This window comes from Arvicanthis niloticus, chromosome 2 (genome assembly GCF_011762505.2).
Source record: "Arvicanthis niloticus isolate mArvNil1 chromosome 2, mArvNil1.pat.X, whole genome shotgun sequence".
NCBI lineage: Eukaryota > Metazoa > Chordata > Mammalia > Rodentia > Muridae > Arvicanthis > Arvicanthis niloticus.
Genome location: NC_047659.1, coordinates 127,909,759 through 127,928,085, shown reverse-complemented (window position 1 = coordinate 127,928,085; position 18,327 = coordinate 127,909,759). Strand labels below are relative to the sequence as shown.

The following is an 18,327-nucleotide window of genomic DNA, read 5'->3' as shown; positions in this document are numbered from 1 at the left end:
CTGTGTGCAGTGCTGGTCTGTTCCTGTAACAAGCCTCCAAGCTGGAGGAGGAGCAGGGCTGGGGTGAGGACCAGGTCACCCCGGAGAAGACTGGACTTCTTGAAGCTGCCAAGGCCTTGGCATTCTGGGAAGAATAAGAACTGACCGATCCTGGGTCTGGAGAACTGAACGCAGCCTGTCTGAGGCACTTGGGAATAATGGGTGGGGCCTAGGGAGATGTAGCAATACATGCATGTGCTTAAGGGTGAGCCAGGGATGCAGCTCCCCACAGAAAGCCCTGTGCTGTTGGTGAACATGGTCCACCCAGGAGCCTGGACTCCAGGATCCACACACATCTTACCAGAAGCAAGATGGTTGAACCTGCAAATGGAGATATTCTAACTTCTGTTTCTTTGTTTCTATCCTGGACAATGCGGAGGTGACTAAGATTCTCTTTTCTCAAATTTGGCCCCCAAAATGGAAAAAAAAAAAAGTTTCTTTTTCTAGTTTCATACACATAATGTCATTTGCTCTTAGTGTGGGCAAGTGTTCAGACCCAGAGTCAGGCTGTGTGGTAGCAAGACCTGGGTTCAAATGCACTCAGAGCTGTGTCACTTTGGGCCAGTCACTTTACCTCTCTGAACATCGATCATCTGTGTCTCTCCCATGAACGTATCCTGAGGATAGAAGGGACTGGGTGTCAAGTTGAGCTCATGACAAACTGGCTTCACTGTGGGGGAAGGAGACTGACTATAGGTTCTTTATCTTGGTTCAGACTCAGGTATATATGGTTCATGGTAGCCAGGTGCCAAAGGACTGTAGGGTCTAAGCTTCGGGGACAGAAGATGCAGACAGGTGATGAGGGAATTTCCTCTGGCCCAGGAGAGTTCCACAGCCTCAGAGGCCAAGTTCACAGGCCTTCCCTCCAGACTGGCAGAGGGCCCCCATCCCTACCCGCCCTCTGGGTTCCTTCCCCTCCTTGCCCCACTTACTGAGCAAAAGTCTTGTTTCCCTGTTACCATGGCTACCATTTACTTGTGCACTCTCACACCAGGCTCCAAGCTAACAGGCTTGGCGGGCATTATTAACTCATTTATTTGGAACAGCGGCTAACCTTGAACCTTATTTTTAACCCTTTGAGGTCATCTTAAAACTTTGTTTTGTGTGGACAGTATTCCTGAACAGTAAACGTTCTTATTTTAATGGCACAGTTCCAAGAATTTGCACAAGTGTTACGAGAATCCATGCAACCCTCTCTGGTCTAGCTGAGATACTTTCCTTACCCACAGAGAGCTCCCTGGTACTCAGCCTGTCAGTCTTCCAGATTACTCCACAGACCCTTCCCTCCCACAGGCTGTCTGTCTGTCTCTGTCTTCCTCTCTTCCTCCCTTCTTCTCTTCCTCCCTCCTTCCCTCTTTTCCTCCCTCCCTCCCTCTCTCTCTCCCTCCCTCCCTCCCTCCCTCCCTCCCTTCCTTCCTTGTTTCCTTCCTTCCTTATTTTCTCCTTTCCTTTCTTTTATGAAGAGCTAGAGGTGGGACCCAGGGCCTTGGACATACCACTTGAATCACTGAGTTCCATCCCTGGCCCCATACATGTGCTTTCTGTCTGGTGGGTTCATTTTGACATAGAAAGTTATTTTATTTATAATAACTAGTGTGTGCGTTTATGTGCATGTTGTGGTGTGATGTATTTGTGTGTGGGTGTGTGTGTATGCATGTGCGTGTGCATGTGTGGTGTGATATATTTGTACATGTGTGTGGTATGATGTATTTGTGTGGGGGGGGTGTGATGTATTTGTGTGTGTGGTGTGTGATGTATTTGTGTGTGTGTGTGGTATGATGTATTTGTGTGTGTGGTGTGTGATGTATTTGTGTGTGTGTGTGGTATGATGTATTTGTGTGTGTGTGCATGCATGTGTGATGTGATGTATTTTGTGTGTGTGTGTGCATGCGTGTGTGGTGTGATGTATTTGTGTATGTGGGGTGTGATGTATTTGTGTGTGTGGTGTGATGTATTTGTGTGTGTGTGGTATGATGTATTTGTGTGTGTGCATGCATGTGTGATGTGATGTATTTTGTGTGTGTGTGTGCATGCGTGTGTGGTGTGATGTATTTGTGTGTGTGTGGTGTGATGTATTTGTGTGTGTGTGGTGTGATGTATTTGTGTGTGTGTGGTGTGATGTATTTGTGTGTGTGTGGTGTGATGTATTTGTGTGTGTGTGGTGTGATGTATTTGTGTGTGTGTGGTGTGATGTATTTGTGTGTGTGGTGTGATGTGTTTGTGTGTGGAGAGGATGCCACTGCTTATGTGAGGCAGTCAGAGAATAACTTTGTGGAATCAGTTCACTCCAAGGACTGAACTCAGCTCATCGGGTTGTGCAGCAAGCGCCTTTCCAAGCTGAACCCTCTCACAGGCCCCTCATTTAGACTTTTCTACATCATAAGAACATAGCTGGTGTCTGTTGCCTGCCTGCATTCTCCTGCCTTGGGCTTGTCCCTTTTCAGAGGGATTTCTTTTTACATGAATACTGTATTTTAATTATACCTGCCCATCCCCTTTAATTATGGAGTAGTTTGCTCTTGACTGCTTTGTGAGCAGAGAAGCCTCTGAGGAAACCACACATGCCAGCCTCTGTCATCGTGGGCCTCTGTTCCCCAGAACTATGAAGGCCCTTTCAGTTGAGTCCACAGCCACGGTGTTAAGCCAGGCCCACCTGATGAGCTTTACACTCCAGGACCTGAGACCAGCAACAACCAGCAACGTGCCCAAGGCTCTGGAGTTCCACCAGATCTCCTGGGATTCCTCAGCCAGAAGCCCCTCAGATCTCTGACCTCCAGCAGCCTTTGGATGTAAGGCCTCTACTGCCTGCACATAGGCGAAAATGCAGCAATTGAATCTTTAACTGAGTTTTATTTATCTGGCAACCTAAGGGTTAATAGGTCTTTGGTCAACACCCCAAAGACCTATTGTCCGCTTCTTTAGCCAGCAGCTTACATAAGGGAGGGCAACCAGTAGATCTTTTTAAAGTTTAGTCTTGCCCCCTGGTCAGGTGGTCACTCTTGACTCTGAGGTTTATAAAGGGGTCATAAATTTCATGGCTGCTAAGTCAAGTCTTACATTTCTCCCAAGCCAAGATGGGTAGTTTGCATGCCTTCTAGACTGAAGGTTCAGAACAAGCACTTTCTCAGTATGCAGGAGATTCCTTCCTCCAGAATGAAGAGCAAGTATGCCTTGTGCTGGAGAATATGCAGTGTCCCTGACTTCAGGCCCTTACCAGCCTTAGGTCTCAGCAGAGGAGGCTGGGGGATGGCCATAATGGGAGCTCACCTGACAATAGAAAGTAGGGTATGTTAAACATATGAATGCTGATGTAGTTAGGGGTCCATTTGGTCTCAGCTGTGAGGTGTTTCATCTTTGCCCAGCAGGGTTACTGTCTTAGAGCTTTACTGCTGGGAACAGACACCAACCAAGGCAACTCTTATAAAGGACAGCCTTTAATTGGGACTGGCTTACAGGTTCATAGTTTCAGCCCAGGTAGGCATGGTACAGGAGTAGCTAAGAGTTCCAGGCAGCTAGGATGAGGGTCTCATAGCTCACGCCCACAGTGACACACCAACTCCAACAAGGCCGCACCTCCAAATACTGCCACTCCCTGGGCCAAGCATATTTAAACCACCACAGTTACCTTGGAGTTGTAGACAAGGCCAGGTTTTAGAAATTGGAGCTTTGGGCCCGTGCCCTCTGTGGTGACCCAGGCTTGCCTTCCTTCACTCCAGTCTCAGTTTCCTTCATCCAATGTGTTTTCTCAAATCCTGTTGACATCCTGCCATCAGGGGGTGTGGCACAGAGGGCCTGGCTTCCTGGTCTGCTTCCTAAAATTAAAGTATGATGTCAGATGGCCTCATAAGGATATAAACAGGAGCCTTATGGTCTGTCTTTCTGAGATACGGTTAGAGTCTAATGAAATCAAGCAGTGGCAAATATTGCCAAATGATTGAAAAGACAGTAAAACCAGTCACTTGACTGGACTTCTGAGGGATCACCCACAGCAGGCCTGGGTGAGCCATCCCCAACCCTGGATGTTCAAATCCTTTCTGAGGCTGGTCAAGCTGTGCTTTCTCAGCAAGGTGATCTTGGGCCACAGCGGGGTCTTCCACACTGGGTAGGTCCTACCAAGAGTTCTGGAAACCAATGTCTGTTGAGAAGTTAGCTGCTGAAAGCTTCAAAGGGGCAGTGGGAGGGACTGAAGGGGTCACAGCTGATTTTCCCAGTAGTCCTAGTCTGTTAGCTGGTCTATGTTACCTAAGAATTGGCATGTGGGAAACATGGACTTGCTATGTTTTTGAAAAAAAAAAAAAAAAGGAAAGGCTTCCTGTATGCCTGACCCATAAGGAGGTGGCCAGGAGCTGAAAGCACCAGTGATTGGCCTCCTGAGCTGGCTGTTTATGGGGGAGTTTTAGGGGAGGGGTTGTTAAAAAGCAGACTGCCCTGCCTGCCTCCTTACCGGACACATAGTCATTCTAAGGGAGGTTCTCTGCTGAGGGACTTGGAGCTTGTGACATCAGCCACCTGGCTTCTCTCCACATCTGTTCTTTAAAAGCCGGACATGGAGAGCTGGAGAGTTGGCTCAGGAGTTAAGAGTACCTGCTGCTCTTGTAGGGGGCCCGGGTTCAGTTCCCAGCACCCACATGGCAGCTCACAATTGTCTATAATGTGGAAGTCAAAACACAAATTTCCAGAGTCCATTCTCTCCTTCTACTGTGTGGGCCCCAGGGAGAGAACTCCTGTCATGAGTCTTAGCAGCTAGAGCCTTAACCACTGAGACACCTTGCTGGCCCTGATAGGTTTCAAAGGGCATGTGTGACACATACCACAGATGTGGTTCAATAAGTATGACACCACATACTTTAACATTTGAATTTCTTTAACATTGAACTTTAATAAAAGTTAAGTAAATTAACTTTAAAATTTTAATTTAAAAAATCTGGCCACAAACTGAAGGAAGAATGAAGACCAGACAGAGTGTGTTTCAATCCTGTTTATTCTTCAGTCTCTCTTCCTAGTCCAAGTCCCAAGTCTTGAGTTCCTAGTTCCTAGTTCCTAGTTGTACTCAATCTCTGTTACTCCAATTGTTCTCCAAGTTGTAGACCTTGTTCTCTTCCGAGTGTCTAATGTCTACTTCTACTCCTAGCGTCTGAATCTCTGTTACTCCAAATTGTTCTCTCAGTTGTACTCAAATTTCTTCTGTCTGCCTCTGCCTTTTATATGTCTCACTTCTAAGCCATGCCTCTAAGTCACACCTTTAATCATGCCCTTAGGTCTTGTCTCTAAATCTGATCTCTAAGTCACACTCTTAAGTCACACACCTTTAATCTCACACACCCAAGGAAAGTCTTGGGTATCTAAACCAAGATTATCCGAGTGTGCTCAGCTGTTGTTGGCTATTGTAATCCAAGTCTCATGTCAGGGTATATGGCTCAAGATGGCTGCAAAGCTGATAGCCACTTTCTGCTAAAAGTCGGCTCCCAACAGGAAAGACCAAAGGCTCCCCCTGAGACTTGTTATTCTCAAAATGTCTGCTTGGCTAGACCAGGCCTGAGCAGACCCTAACATCCCTTCAGGATACAAGTGGAACAGGTTAGGATACTCCAAGGGAAGCAGCATTCAGCCTGATAATCTGGGGCCTGCAGAGCCTGAGGGATTGTGAGCCACCTTCATAAGAGGAGAGACCAAGGCTGCTGCTGGGGCCAAAGGGGTTTGCTCAGGACCTGGCTCACAGCTGGAGTCAGGGCCATTTGACATTTTTCCACTTCTTACTTTGAGGTCTCTGAGAGTACAAACAAGGTCCAAGTCAGGTAGCCATAAGCCATAAGCCATAAGCCATGGGGTTCTGTGAAAGGTAAAGAATCCAGAGGGTGTGTGTGTGTGTGTGTGTGTGTGTGTGTGTGTTGTCATATATTTTTCATAAAGAAAAAAAAACCTTAACAAGAGGGAAAAGTGGGCTTTCTGCATGTCCCCATCCCTTGCAGTCTTGTTCAGCTTGCCCCCACCCACCCCTCTCTGTCTCTCTGTAACTCACGCCCACCCTCCCCTCAGATCCATCAGGGCCCATTGTTCTCTGGTCTCCTCAGTCCAAAGCTCTTGATGGATTTGGTAATTGGGGTAATTACGGTAATTTTACCTTAAAGACAGACAGCTGTGGATTCCCTATTGGGGAGCCCCTCCCTGGGCTGCCTGCCAGTATTCAGGGACAATGGCAAGTGGCTCCTATTCCCCTCCCCCAGAATACGAAGTGGCTGGGTAGGGGTGGGAGTAATGCATAAACTGTCTTTCAGGCAGCCCACGATGGGGGCTGGGACAGCACAGGGTCGTTTTCCTCTCTATCACCCAGTGGGATGGTTCTAGGGATTTGTCGACCCAACACACACACACACACACACACACACACACACACACACACACACACACACACTATCCCTTTCAGGGCTGAAAACCCAGGCAGATAAATCCCACTGTCCCAGGTTAAAGTTCCTGAAAGACTCCTAAAAGGTTCCCTTGCACCCATCCTTGTAATCTCCAAGGATGGGGGACAAGAAAGAAAGATGGACGTGGTCCTTGAGTGTCATTTGCCCCAAACCTGGAAGCACCTGCCAGGCTCAGAGGAACCAGAACCCGCGCCGCTCTGCCCCCAGCGGCATCTTGTGGAACTGCATCCTAATCCACTGCCCCAGATGCCAACAGCGCTCCAGAAGATCTCTGAACGCTTGGTGTTTTCGGAATTTCAGTATAGAAGGGGTCTCAGAGAGCAGAGGTATTCAACCAAGGCTCCCAAGAATGTGTGACACGACGACGACGACAACCACCACACACACACACACACACACACACACACACACACACCCATGCAGGTGCTTGAAGCAGACCAGCAGGGCAGGCTCTTGCAGAGACATTAGGAGTTGTGTTTAGGGGGAGCTGAGGCAGCCCTTCAGTAGGCTCAGAATTCTTCCAAACCCTCCTGGAATGCATCTCCTGTCCCTCACTGGGCTGGTCACTCTTCTGTCACAAGCCGAGATACCCCAGCCTGAAGAGTCTGTATCAGGAAACAATTTCTGATACTTTAGCTCCAAGCACACTGTTCCCCCCCCTGCTTGGGGAAGGGGGCGGTCCTTCCACCTCGCCCTTGCTTATCCACGAGCCTCTGCTTAAACTCCACTGTGCTTAAGCGTCTCTGGAAGCTCCCCTGTCTCCATACATTGTGGGGGAACTCCAGGACTGTTCCAGTTCCCCACTCCACACATTGAGGGACCCCTGCCCCCTTCCACCAACCCCATCCTGTTCTTCTCGGTTACCAACTGTAACCACACAGCAATTTTTGAGGTGCCCTATGTTAACTTTTCTCATTTCTTCCACCAGACTACAAACTGAAGAGAAAATGCGGCCTCTTTGGTATCCTGTAGCTGAGAGAGGGATTCTGTCGCTGCGTGTTGGGGGAGTCCACATCACTGACCAGCTTATCTGGGTCTACTTCAGCACTGAGGAAGAGAGGGCTGGTGGCTTCAGAATTCGTCAGCTTGCCCGCAGTCTCCCTGCCCTCATCTTTTAGTGGGCAGGACCTCTTGGTCTCACCCTCCTCGAACAACATAGGGCCCAGACTTCCTGGATAGGACGCCCCCACCCCCAAAGCCCCACCTCCTGTAATGAATAGCAAATCCCTGATTTGACTGAAGGTTGAGGGCGGGAGGGGGAGGAGAAAGCTTGACTGGAGTGTGGGAACCAGATGAGAAAGCTGTAAGTGTAGACTGAGCTGTCCCTCTGCCCCAGCCGCCTGAAGGCCTCTCTGATTCATACACCCTGGGTGAATTTCAAGGAGACTACGGCTAGAATTTTTCCAGATCCTTCTATTGGCAGGTCTCTGCGGCCAGCAGTCCCCATGGCTGGTTCCTTTACAGCAGTTTGGAATCTGTTCAAGTGTCATGTCCCTGTCGATGCGTCATCGGTCCATTCCACTTACCACGCCACCTGGGCACCCATAACACCTGTACCTGTCATTGGGGTACTCTGTCCAAGGTCTTGTCTGTCACGGAGGTGGTTAGCCTGCCTGCACGTGGGCAGCGCTGGGGTTGCGGGGAAATCTGTCATCCCCCATCGTTCCCCGTTTGTCCCCTGTCGTCCCCCCCCCCCCCCAACAGCTCTTAACCAGGAACAGGAGTCCTCAGGATACACTCTACCGCTAGGGGGACAGACACTCGACTGAGGCTCAGAACTCCCAGTAGCTCTGAGCCCGTTATCCACAGGCCTGCTTTGTAGGACCCAGATCTGGACCACTGTAAACCTCACACATTCCTAGCCTCCTCTCTCTTCTCTATCCATTTGATTTTCTTAAAATGTGATGCCTTTCATTTCTGGATTGATGTCTGTCTCTCGTCTATGACCTCTGTGCAGGCTGGGTCCTTTCCTGCCCTTTGCTATACTCTGAACTTAGCCCAACCCAGCACTAGGCACCAGGAAGACACTCGCCCCAGCTGCTGAAAGCCTGCAGACCCCTGACTCCATCCCCACGCTTCTCTCTGCAACTTGAGCACAGAGTACTGGGCAGACTACCTGCAGCCTGCACAGATGGCATGAGATTGAAGGCTATGTCTGACCCAGTGTAGCCCTGCTAAATGCTGCCTCTACTTGGGAAGCATGCTGCTGGCCACCAGGCTACTCCGTGGCATCATCACCCTTATTTGAGGACGACTGGCTAATTCCCATCATTCTTCAAACGTGGGAGTGGGGGTGCCCTGCTATAGGAACCTTAGCGAATTTATGTCAGTCCCTTGCAGACGATACATTGTCTAAGACTTTGCTCTTGGATATCTAGACTTTAGACCTGTGATGTGCTTCCTAGTGAGGGCTGTCTTTCTGCCTTCCAGCTATCTGCCCCTTCTCTATGTCCTCGCCTGGCCTTCCCTGTGTGCTTTGGGTGGGGAGAGGACTCCCATGATGCCTCTTCTTCCCATCAGGGCACCAATATCATTGGCTAACACCCTAAGCTATGGTCTCTTGGAACTTCATTTAACTTTAATTTGGATATGAAGCACCTTAAAGGCTTCCTTTCCAAATACAGTCACTTGGGGGTCAGAGCTTCAACATACAGTTTTGGGGAGGATGTGATTTGGTTCCTAAGAGACTCAGGACTCCAGCCCAGACTGCAGAGCCTGGAGAAGCTGGGGCTCCCACTGTGAGTTGTGCTAAGCCGGCAGAGGAGCGGCTGTGAGATCATCAATCATGAAGATGGCACAGGCTGGAAAGTGATGAGCTCTCAGATACCACGGAAGATGAATGGGGTAACGGACATGCGATTAAACTGGGCTCCTCCCCCACAGCCAGGGCTCACTGCCTGCAGTGTTAGCACACAGCCAACCTGGGGTTCCCACAGAACATCTAGCATGTACCTACCTCTTACTAAGGTTAGCCAACTTTCTAACTACAGGACTTTGGGTCATCCCTGCTAGTTAAGGAAGTGAACTCGGAACGCAGTGAGACCAGCGCAGGTGCTGAGACCCATCCGTGTGGGAGAGGAACAGTTACCACTGCAAGCACCTGCTTCTCCTTAATAAAGGGATGGTTTGGAGAAGGGTGCTATGGACGCCCCTTGAGTTTTCTCATCTGTGTCTACCAAACGGGCAGGTCAGAGTAAGGTCAGGTGGAGAGAGCAAATGGGCCAAGGTACAGAGGACAAAATGTGAATGCATTCGTTCATCCAGGGGACCAGTTTTTACTATGCATTTATAGAGTTGTTGAATCCATAAAAGCAAGAAAACCCCTACATGGTGTCTGCCCCTGAGGAGCTGCTCCCCAGTCTGGGAGATGGAGTGAAAACTCAGTCAACAAGACTATTGCAGGCGGTGTTAAATGCTAAGAAAAAAATTAATGATGGGACTAGTCATGTATGACACGGGGGGCGGGGGGAGGGAACACAAGGGAACAGTGGCCTCTTGGAGAGGAAACATTTGACCTGAGACCTGACGAGGAAGGAGCTGCGGGAAGGGACTCTATATGGAGACAAGGGTAAAAGCTCTGAAGCAGAAATGGACTTGGGTTGTCTGGGGACCTAGAAGGAGGTGCATGTGTCTGGTTGTGCAAAGGCAGATGGCTATAGAGCGCTGGACTTGGGGCCATAAGCAGCCTGGAGGTCAGGGAATGGACTGGGACACTGCTTTAAATGCTTGAGAATCTTCTAGGTTTTCAGTGCAAAGCTTTTCCCATGATTGAGATTATCATCATCACCATCATCACTATCATCATCACCACCACCATCATCACCATCACCATCATCACTATCATCATCACCACCACCATCATCACCATCACCATCATCATTATCATCATCACCACCATTGACATCACCACCATCATCACCATTACCACCATCACCATAACTATCACCACTGTGACCACCATCTTCACTGCCATCACCATCACCAGAGGATCACCCTCATCCCCATCATCACCACCACAGGATCACCCTCATCACCACCATCATCACAACCATCATTACCAGCATCAGTGTGCCGTAGGATGAAGCAGATTACCAGTGCAAACCCACGTCCATCCCTCCAGCATTCTCAGAGTCTGTGTACAGTAGCCATTTTGAACTGCACCGGTGTCTGTAGTCAAGAGCTCACTGGCAGTCAGAGCCACTCTGCCAGGCCCACAGACAGCCTGGAAGTGCAAGGGGGCAATGCCCATTGTAGTCAGGAGCAGCCTGTATTCAGTGCCTAGACTTGACTCCTTCCTCTGTGCTCCCCATGTGCCCGCCACCCCTGTTCTTTACCCCCTGGGATGGGGTGACTCAAATGGACGGCGTCTACATTGTTTCTCAGGGTCCCTCAGCAGAAATAGTCTCTATTTGCCCATTGTGGCAACTTGTTAGATAATGCACCCGCTGATGGTGGCCTCCCCTTCTTTCTCATATGCTCACTCTCCAGACTCCTGGGAGCACTACTCTCCAGACTCTTGGGAGCACTGCTTGCTCTTCAATCTTAATCTCGGAGTCTACTGGGAATTGCTGAAATGGAAACACTGGAGGAGTTCGTAAAACTTCTGGTATAAATTAGATGCTGAACATATTCATTATTGAGTTAATGAATGAATGAGGTTTCACTTCCCCCGAGGAGAAGACAGACTCGGGCAGGAGAAAGAAGGGGCAGTGCTGGGGTCATAGGTGGTCGGTGTTGGAGGTGGCAGGAATTCACCCTTGATCTTAAGCAATGCTGCCCTTCCTCCATTAGGGCTCCCTACTCTAAGCCCCGCTCCTGCTGGACAGGGTGAAGGTGTAGCATGAGCCCTGTGGGCTAGCACAGCAAAGCATTTCACAGCTCCAGTTAGCTGCCAGAAAGACAACACCCACTGTGAGCCAGGCTGGGAAGATCACGGTGAACGTGGCGTTGAGCTAGTTCTGCGTTTAATGTTGAAGCAACTTAAATATGCTATAAAATGACACAGTTCTGTAAAACAGCATTTAAGACACAAGAGGACCAAGGGAAGTTTATCATCTGTGCAGCTCTCTAGGGCTGTCTGTGGCCTCACATACGGGTCTCAGAGAAGACGAGGGGTTTCCTACTCCACACTGTAGGGACGCCTCTAGAGCAATATTTTTCTGGAAACTCCTGCCTGTCCCTGAGAGAGTTGTCACAGTTTTTATTCCCCTTGTGTCTGGAAATTGTACACAACCCCCCGTAGAGACGCGGGTGCCTGGGTGGCATCCTCCGTGGCTCTGCGTATGCGGTGAGGGGCACGCCCGCTCTGTGCTGTCGGCCATAGAAGAGGTATTTCCTGGAAGGGGGACTTTGGACGAAGACCTGGCTTTCCACGTGAACAGCTCTGCTCCCAGGCTGGATTTTCCAGGCTGTGTCTTAGGTGGGGCTCTGTCGAATGACCCATTCACCATGGGGGTTGGCACGGTACAAATCTAAGAGGTAGGCATCTGGGTCCAGGCGACGTTCACCTGTGGAAAGAAGGGATTCCAGAGGTTGAGGATACGGCAGGGAAAGATGCTGTTACCTTTCCAAGAGCCTCTCCCCAGGCAAGGTACCACCCTCTGGTTACAGGAGCCTTGCCATGGCTCAGTTACCCCTTTCTCTAAGGAGACCTTTGTTGGTAGAAGACGTGTTGCCAGGAAATTTAATCCCTCTTCCCCAGGCATCCACACCAGAGGTGCCAAAGACCAGCAGCCTTCAGGGCCGATACAGCCATACAGCTGAGTCCCAGAGCCCCCTGGTGGATCTGGCAAGCTCCTGACATGCCTTCCCTAGCCTCCACTCCTTCCATACAAAACTGTCTTTCAGTCACCAGACCTTTCAGTCCTAGACCCCGTGTTGTCTCCCCTTCTTAGCCACTGGCTGTCTGAGGGAAGTCTGGTCCTTGGACCAGCAGCTTCAGCTACACGGGGGAACTTAGAAACACAAGTTCACACGATACTGGCATTTCTCATCCCAGTCTTGAAAGATTCTAATGCCCTACTCAAGTTTGAGGGTCATTGCTTGTCCTTGGATCTCATAAAGCAAGGACACGTGGAGCCAGATGCTGGTGAGCCTACAGCATCCCTAAAGGCATCCACATTCAGGGCTGAGTCTCCCCTCCCCTGGGGTGTCCTTGAGACATCTGTGGTAGCACTGACAGCTTTCACACCAAACACCAGTAGGTCTTCTTCCAACTAGGAGTCAGCTCTGTGTGGAACTGCCCATGAAGGAAGAGTTCCTAAGTCAGCTGTGTTCATCTTGACCCTCACAGCAGGGGAGACGGAAGCCAGAACACCCCCCCCCCCCAACACACACACACACACCCACTCACTTCCCACTAGGGAACTTACCAATATTTCCTCCAACTTCATAAACAAGGAAGGTGACCGGCTTTGTGTCACTGTAAGACAGAGAAAAACCCCTTGCTGGGCTCTGCTACAGAAGGCAAGACTATCCCAGGTCTGGAAGGAACATTCTTAGGGATTTGTGGACTTAGTAGGAAGGGCCTGAGGACTCTTCTGAGAGAACTGGAGCCAATGAAGGAAGCTGGCACCCAAGGGCAGGGAAGGGCAAGGAGAGGCAGGGAGCTAGTCCTTGGGAAAGATCAGCCCCAGGTGCTCTGCCACAGGGCATCAGAAGTGGGCTTCAGGAGATGAGGTCAGAGTGACAAATGGAGAGAACACCCTGCCTGCTGTGAGAGGCGGATTCTGCATCAAGGAGGAATGTGGACATTGTGTGATTATGTGTGGGTTATAATGATACAAGTACACAGTTATCCGAGGGGATTATAGGCATCCTGGATTCAGCTCCAGGATCTGCCTGCCCCTGACTAGCTTTGTGGCTTTGCGCATGCCCTACTCCATGGGTCTTCGTTTTTTTTTCTCATCCATATTAGAAGGAATTGGGTCAGACACCTGGTAAGGGCTGATACTCTGGGGGTCTTGGTGCCAACCCCACAAAGGAAGTTCCCAAGGGCTCTGGCTACTCCGTGTGCCTGGGAATGACAGCCAGGTATCAGCCCCGATGCGTTTGGCCACACTGTCCACACTGTTTCTTGCTTCCTTAGGACATCTGCACAGTAGGTTTTTGTGCCCAGAAGCCTTGTTTGATCCTCAGATTGCAGTAGGCACCTCGGGGCACATTCATATTGATCCCTGTGTTTCTTATAAAAGATAATAGAGGTTTTAACTCGACTTGGCTACTTAATTCATGTCTGTCTCTTTCTCATGGTATGAACCTATATGGCCAGAATCATCTTTGTTGACTATTTTGTTAAAATATTTATTTCTATTGTTTCTTTCTTTCTTTCTCTTTCTTTCTTTCTTTCTTTCTTTCTTTCTGACACAGAGTTTCTCTGTATAACAGCCCTGGCTGTCCAGGAACTTGCTTTGTAGACCAGGCTGGCCTCAAACTCACAGAGATCTACCTGCCTCTGTCTCCCAAGTGCTGGAATTAAACAATGCTACACCACTGCTGGCTATTTATGTTTAATTACGAGTTGGGGATGGCATACATGCACATGTAGGTGGGTATCTCTGGAGGCCAGATTGTTGTATCCCCTGGAGCTGGAATTACAGGCGGCTGAGTTCCCTGACCTGGGCAGCTGGGGACCGAACTCCAGTCCTCTGCAACAGTAGTCGGTGCTCTTAACCACTGGGCTCATTACCATTTTAGCATTCCATATGGGATCCAATCTACAGTAGCCGGTTATTAATGTATATTAAAGTCAGTAATGAATGGTGGCCCTTTTCATTGTTATTTGGAGCCAAGAAACTCTAAAAAGGCTGACCAGCACAGAAAGGGGAAGGCCAGGGACAGACATGTGTAACTCCTCATGGCCTTCAGCTGGGAAGGACCAAGCCCCACCCTTCCCCTCACCCTACAGGGCAGAGGGGAGGCTCCTGCCTCAGGGAGATGGCACTTACTCTGAGAGAAGTCTGTTTGGGTTCTCACTGCCCTCTTCAGGCTGTGCACCAGGGCTGAGATGCTCTGTGAACAGCTTCAGGACGTGGGTCACCCTGGTGCTGGGACTCAGAGGCACCTGCAGAAGATCCATGCTAGGCCAGGTCGCCTGGACCTGGATCTTTGCCACTTTGGGAGTCTGGAGATGGAGATTTGGAGATGAAGGATGAAATGCCCTTCCATCCTCGGAATTCATGCACACGTGTATCCTTAGACCAGTGTTCAACACCACATGCGCACACAAACCCACATCTACATCCAGGTGTGAAAATGCTTGAACACAGTAGCACACAGGAGCTATGTTCAGATGTGCACATGTACACCCAGGCTTGTGTCTGCTGGCTAATACACACAGTCACAGATACAAAGACACACAGACAGATACACACACACACACAAAGAGATACACAGACACACACAAAGAGATACACAGACACACAGAGAAACACAGATACACACACAGAGAGGGGGAAAGGGGAAGGGGAAGGGGGAGGGGAGGAAGAGGGGAGGGGGAGGGGGAGAGGAAGGAGGAGAGGGAGGAGAGGGAGAAGAGAGAGGAGAGAGAGAAGGGGGAAGGGGAGGGGGAGGGAGAGGAAGAGGGAGGGGGAGAGAGAGAGGGAGGGGGAGAGAGACTTTCCCAAGTGGCCATGTTGCAGACTCCTTCCTGCTCTGCGTTCCAGAAAGAGTATTCAATCTTCCACATCCCTGTTCCACAAAGCAGCCCCATCCACTTTCCGAACCCTGCCCCACGCACACTAAGGACCTTCTAAAATTAAGGCCAAGTCAGTAGCTTCCAGAACCCCACAACAGGCCATCTTCCCATCCCTCAGCCCCTGCCTCTGTTCCCCCCCCCCCCCAACTTTGGCTCCTCGATCTCTGAGATGCGGCTCTGGCGCCCCCTGGCGGTCACAGACGGTTATGCATGGCAGCTTGGTGGCAGGGACGAGGAGAAACCCGAATGCCCTCCCCCTCACCCTTCTCTCCACCTTCATTTCTCCAGTCGCCTAGGGTGGGAGGCACTCACCGCCTCAAGCCCGTCCCCAGCCTTGTCTCTGTCTACGTGTGTCCTCCGCAGCCAAGTCTTGAGGCCCCCATCACAGAGCTGGGAACGACGGCCATTACTGTCATTCAGTTTTCTCACTTGGGCTACCAAGAATGAGGCAACCTGTTCAAAAAGAATCATGTTTCACAGAGTTGCGGTAACAGCGGCAAGCAAGGCCCCATTTTGGCCACCACCACTTCTCCCACACAGGGCTTGAAACTGACTCCTTGAAGTGGCTACCAGAGTATTCGTTTGAAGGGATGGATGGATGTTAGACATTAAACCCCAGTGAGGACCCCAGAGTATTGGACTCAGGACGGAGCTGTCCCCGAGGCTTCTGGACAGAGGTGTGCTTAAGGGAAGCTGTTCATTGGCACACCATGCAGAGCTGTCCCCAAACACATCTGGCCTGCGGAGTTCCTGGAGACCTGCAGGTCAGCTCAGCCCCTGTGCAGCGAGAATCTAGCAAAGATCCAGCAACCCTCTCTCCAAGGTGTGACAGACTGTGAGGTGTAGAAATCTAATTACAGTGACACACATGGAGAAGTCGATGAGATTTGTCTTGTCTTGCTATATACACCTGTGCTGTCTGAAACTTTTGAAAAAAAACAAACAAAAAAAAAAACCAAAATAAAACCCTAGTATTTAAGGAATTTATTTTTTTAAAAAAATTTCTATAACAGGAAAAACTGTAGTATCAAGAGCTGGCTCAGCAGGTAAGATCACTGACTGCTCACCCATTAGAACTGGTTGGACCCTAGCATACACTATGATCTGGAACTTCACCTCTTTGGATTTGAAGCCTTCTTTTGACCTTTGCAGACACCAGTAACATATGTGGCAGTAACACGTGCAAGCTAAATGCTCATACAGATAAAATAAAAAGACGTCTTTTTTAAAAAAAAAAATTGCAATTCACTGTGTTTTAATAGCAATGTAACTTAGGGGATTGCTTGTAGAAGAAAAGGATGTCTGGGAGTCTGGGAGGTGGGTAGGGGATTTTCAGCAGAACAATTGACCCTGAACTGCATCTTAAAAAACAAGCAGAGGACACCGAGCTCTGTCTTTGGAGAAAGGGGAGGGAGTGTCCAGGCAGAATGAAGGGCTTGAGCAGAAACCCAGAGACCAGAAGCCCAGGGTGTATTTGAAGGCTTTGCTGGTATATATTAAGTATGTGCCTGTGGTGGTGTGAATATGCTAGGCCCAGGGAGTGGCACTATTAGGAGGTATGGCCTTGGTGGAGTAGGTGTGGCTTTGTTTGAGGACATGTTTTATTGTGAGGGTGGGCAATGAGACCCTCCTCCTAACCATGTGGGAGCCAGTCTTCTCCAACCAGCCTTCTGAACAAGAGGTAAAAGTCTCAACTCCTCCAGCACCATGCCTGCCTGAAAGCTGCCACGTTCCTGCTTTGATGATAACAGACTGAACCTCTGAACCTGTAAGCCAGCCCCAATTAAATCTTGTTCTTTATAAGAGTTGACATGGTCATGGTATCTGTTCACAGCAATGAAACCCTGATTAAGACAGTGCCTCAGATGTGTGCCTGGTACCCATGGAGGGCAGAAGAGGGCATCAGAATCTCTAGAACTGGAGTTATAGACTTCTGGGAGATACCACGTGGGTTCTGGGAATCTAACCCAGGTCTTCTGGAAGAGCAGTACATTCTCTTAATCACTGAGACATCTCTCCAGCCTCCACCGCTCCCACCCATGATGAATTAAAAACAACAGCTGGCTCAGAGCAAGAGAATATGGGGCTATTCAAAGAAAAAAGCATTTGCTCGGATCTGGAGGGATCAATCCAATTTGTGGATGAAGGAAGGGATAAGATGAAAGATGGGTAGATGGGCAGGTTATATGGTGGGTAGATTGGGCTAGATGGGTGGGTAGTGAATGGGTGCATGATAGGTGGATGGGTATGTAGGTAAAACAATGATGAATGGCTGACTGGGTGAGCATTTGGATGGGTATATAAATGGGTAGATGAGTAGATGTTTGGTAGGCTGGTGGGTACATGGTTGAGTAGGCAGTGGGTGGACAGAGGGATGAATACGTGGGTAAAGGCATAAGGGATGGATGAGTGGGCGGATGGATGGATGACTGATGAGGAGAATGATGGATGGTGGGTAGAAGATAGGTAGATAGCTAGATTAGTGGGTCATGGGTGAGTGGTGGGTGAGTGGAGATTGTTTGGACAATGGGTAGGCAGATGACTGATAAGTGGGTACATGGGCAGTTGGATTCGTGGGGGAAAGTTGTTTGGGCCAGTGGGCAAATGGATAGGAGGCTAATGGCCTGAGCAAACGGCCTGAGCAGCCTGTGTGGATGGCGCCAACTGTGTGGTGGGAATACTGAGGGCTAGCAGGACCTTCTCAGCACTCCTGTCCCATCTCCAACTTCTGCAGACTAGGACCCAGTGTGTGATCCCCTCTGTGTGATGCCCCCACTCCTGCTTCTCTGCATGCTTTCAGGGCAGTGCTGATGGTGGGGGCAGGGATACCTCTGATGTCTAGTTTAGGCTTCCATTGGGCAGGACTTATGCCCCTGAGCCTCAAAGCTGGGCATTCTTGATGGTAGCTCAGGGGCCATCTACTACACTAGAGGTGAGGGGGGAACCAGGGGCGCCGGGGGTGTGTGTGTGTGAGTTGGCTGAGAGGTGAGAGGAAAGAAAACGTAGACTTCTTAGACTTGAATGCAGGGAAGAAAAATCCTGGCCTCTGCACAGTCCTGCAGAGACCTAGGAAGAACTCTAAGTAGCAGCATGAAACATGGAGCCCATGATAGATAGCAGATTGTGAACAGCTGCACCAGAAAGCACAGAGCAGTGATGGACAGACAG

General features: G+C 49.8%; 1 protein-coding gene and 1 long non-coding RNA gene across 5 annotated transcripts in view; one reads left to right on the top strand and one right to left on the bottom strand.

Annotated features, from left to right (window-relative positions):
- LOC117703255 (uncharacterized) overlaps window positions 1-7,704 on the top strand; it is a 54,736-nt gene extending 47,032 nt beyond the window's left edge. The window contains exon 4 of the long non-coding RNA XR_013108949.1: window positions 7,393-7,704. This is a non-coding gene — a long non-coding RNA (uncharacterized LOC117703255). The remainder of the gene's footprint in view (window positions 1-7,392) is intronic.
- Window positions 7,705-11,411: 3,707 nt separating this feature from the next.
- Arhgap40 (Rho GTPase activating protein 40) overlaps window positions 11,412-18,327 on the bottom strand; it is a 35,859-nt gene continuing 28,943 nt past the window's right edge. For all 4 annotated transcript variants that reach the window (XM_076930152.1, XM_034495572.2, XM_076930154.1 and 1 more), the window contains 4 exons: window positions 15,472-15,612; window positions 14,411-14,586; window positions 12,836-12,885; window positions 11,412-11,971 (listed from right to left, as the gene is read on the bottom strand). In XM_076930152.1, coding sequence (XP_076786267.1) covers window positions 11,880-11,971; window positions 12,836-12,885; window positions 14,411-14,586; window positions 15,472-15,612 — 459 coding nt within the window. In that variant the 3' untranslated portion in view covers window positions 11,412-11,879. The remainder of the gene's footprint in view (window positions 11,972-12,835; window positions 12,886-14,410; window positions 14,587-15,471; window positions 15,613-18,327) is intronic.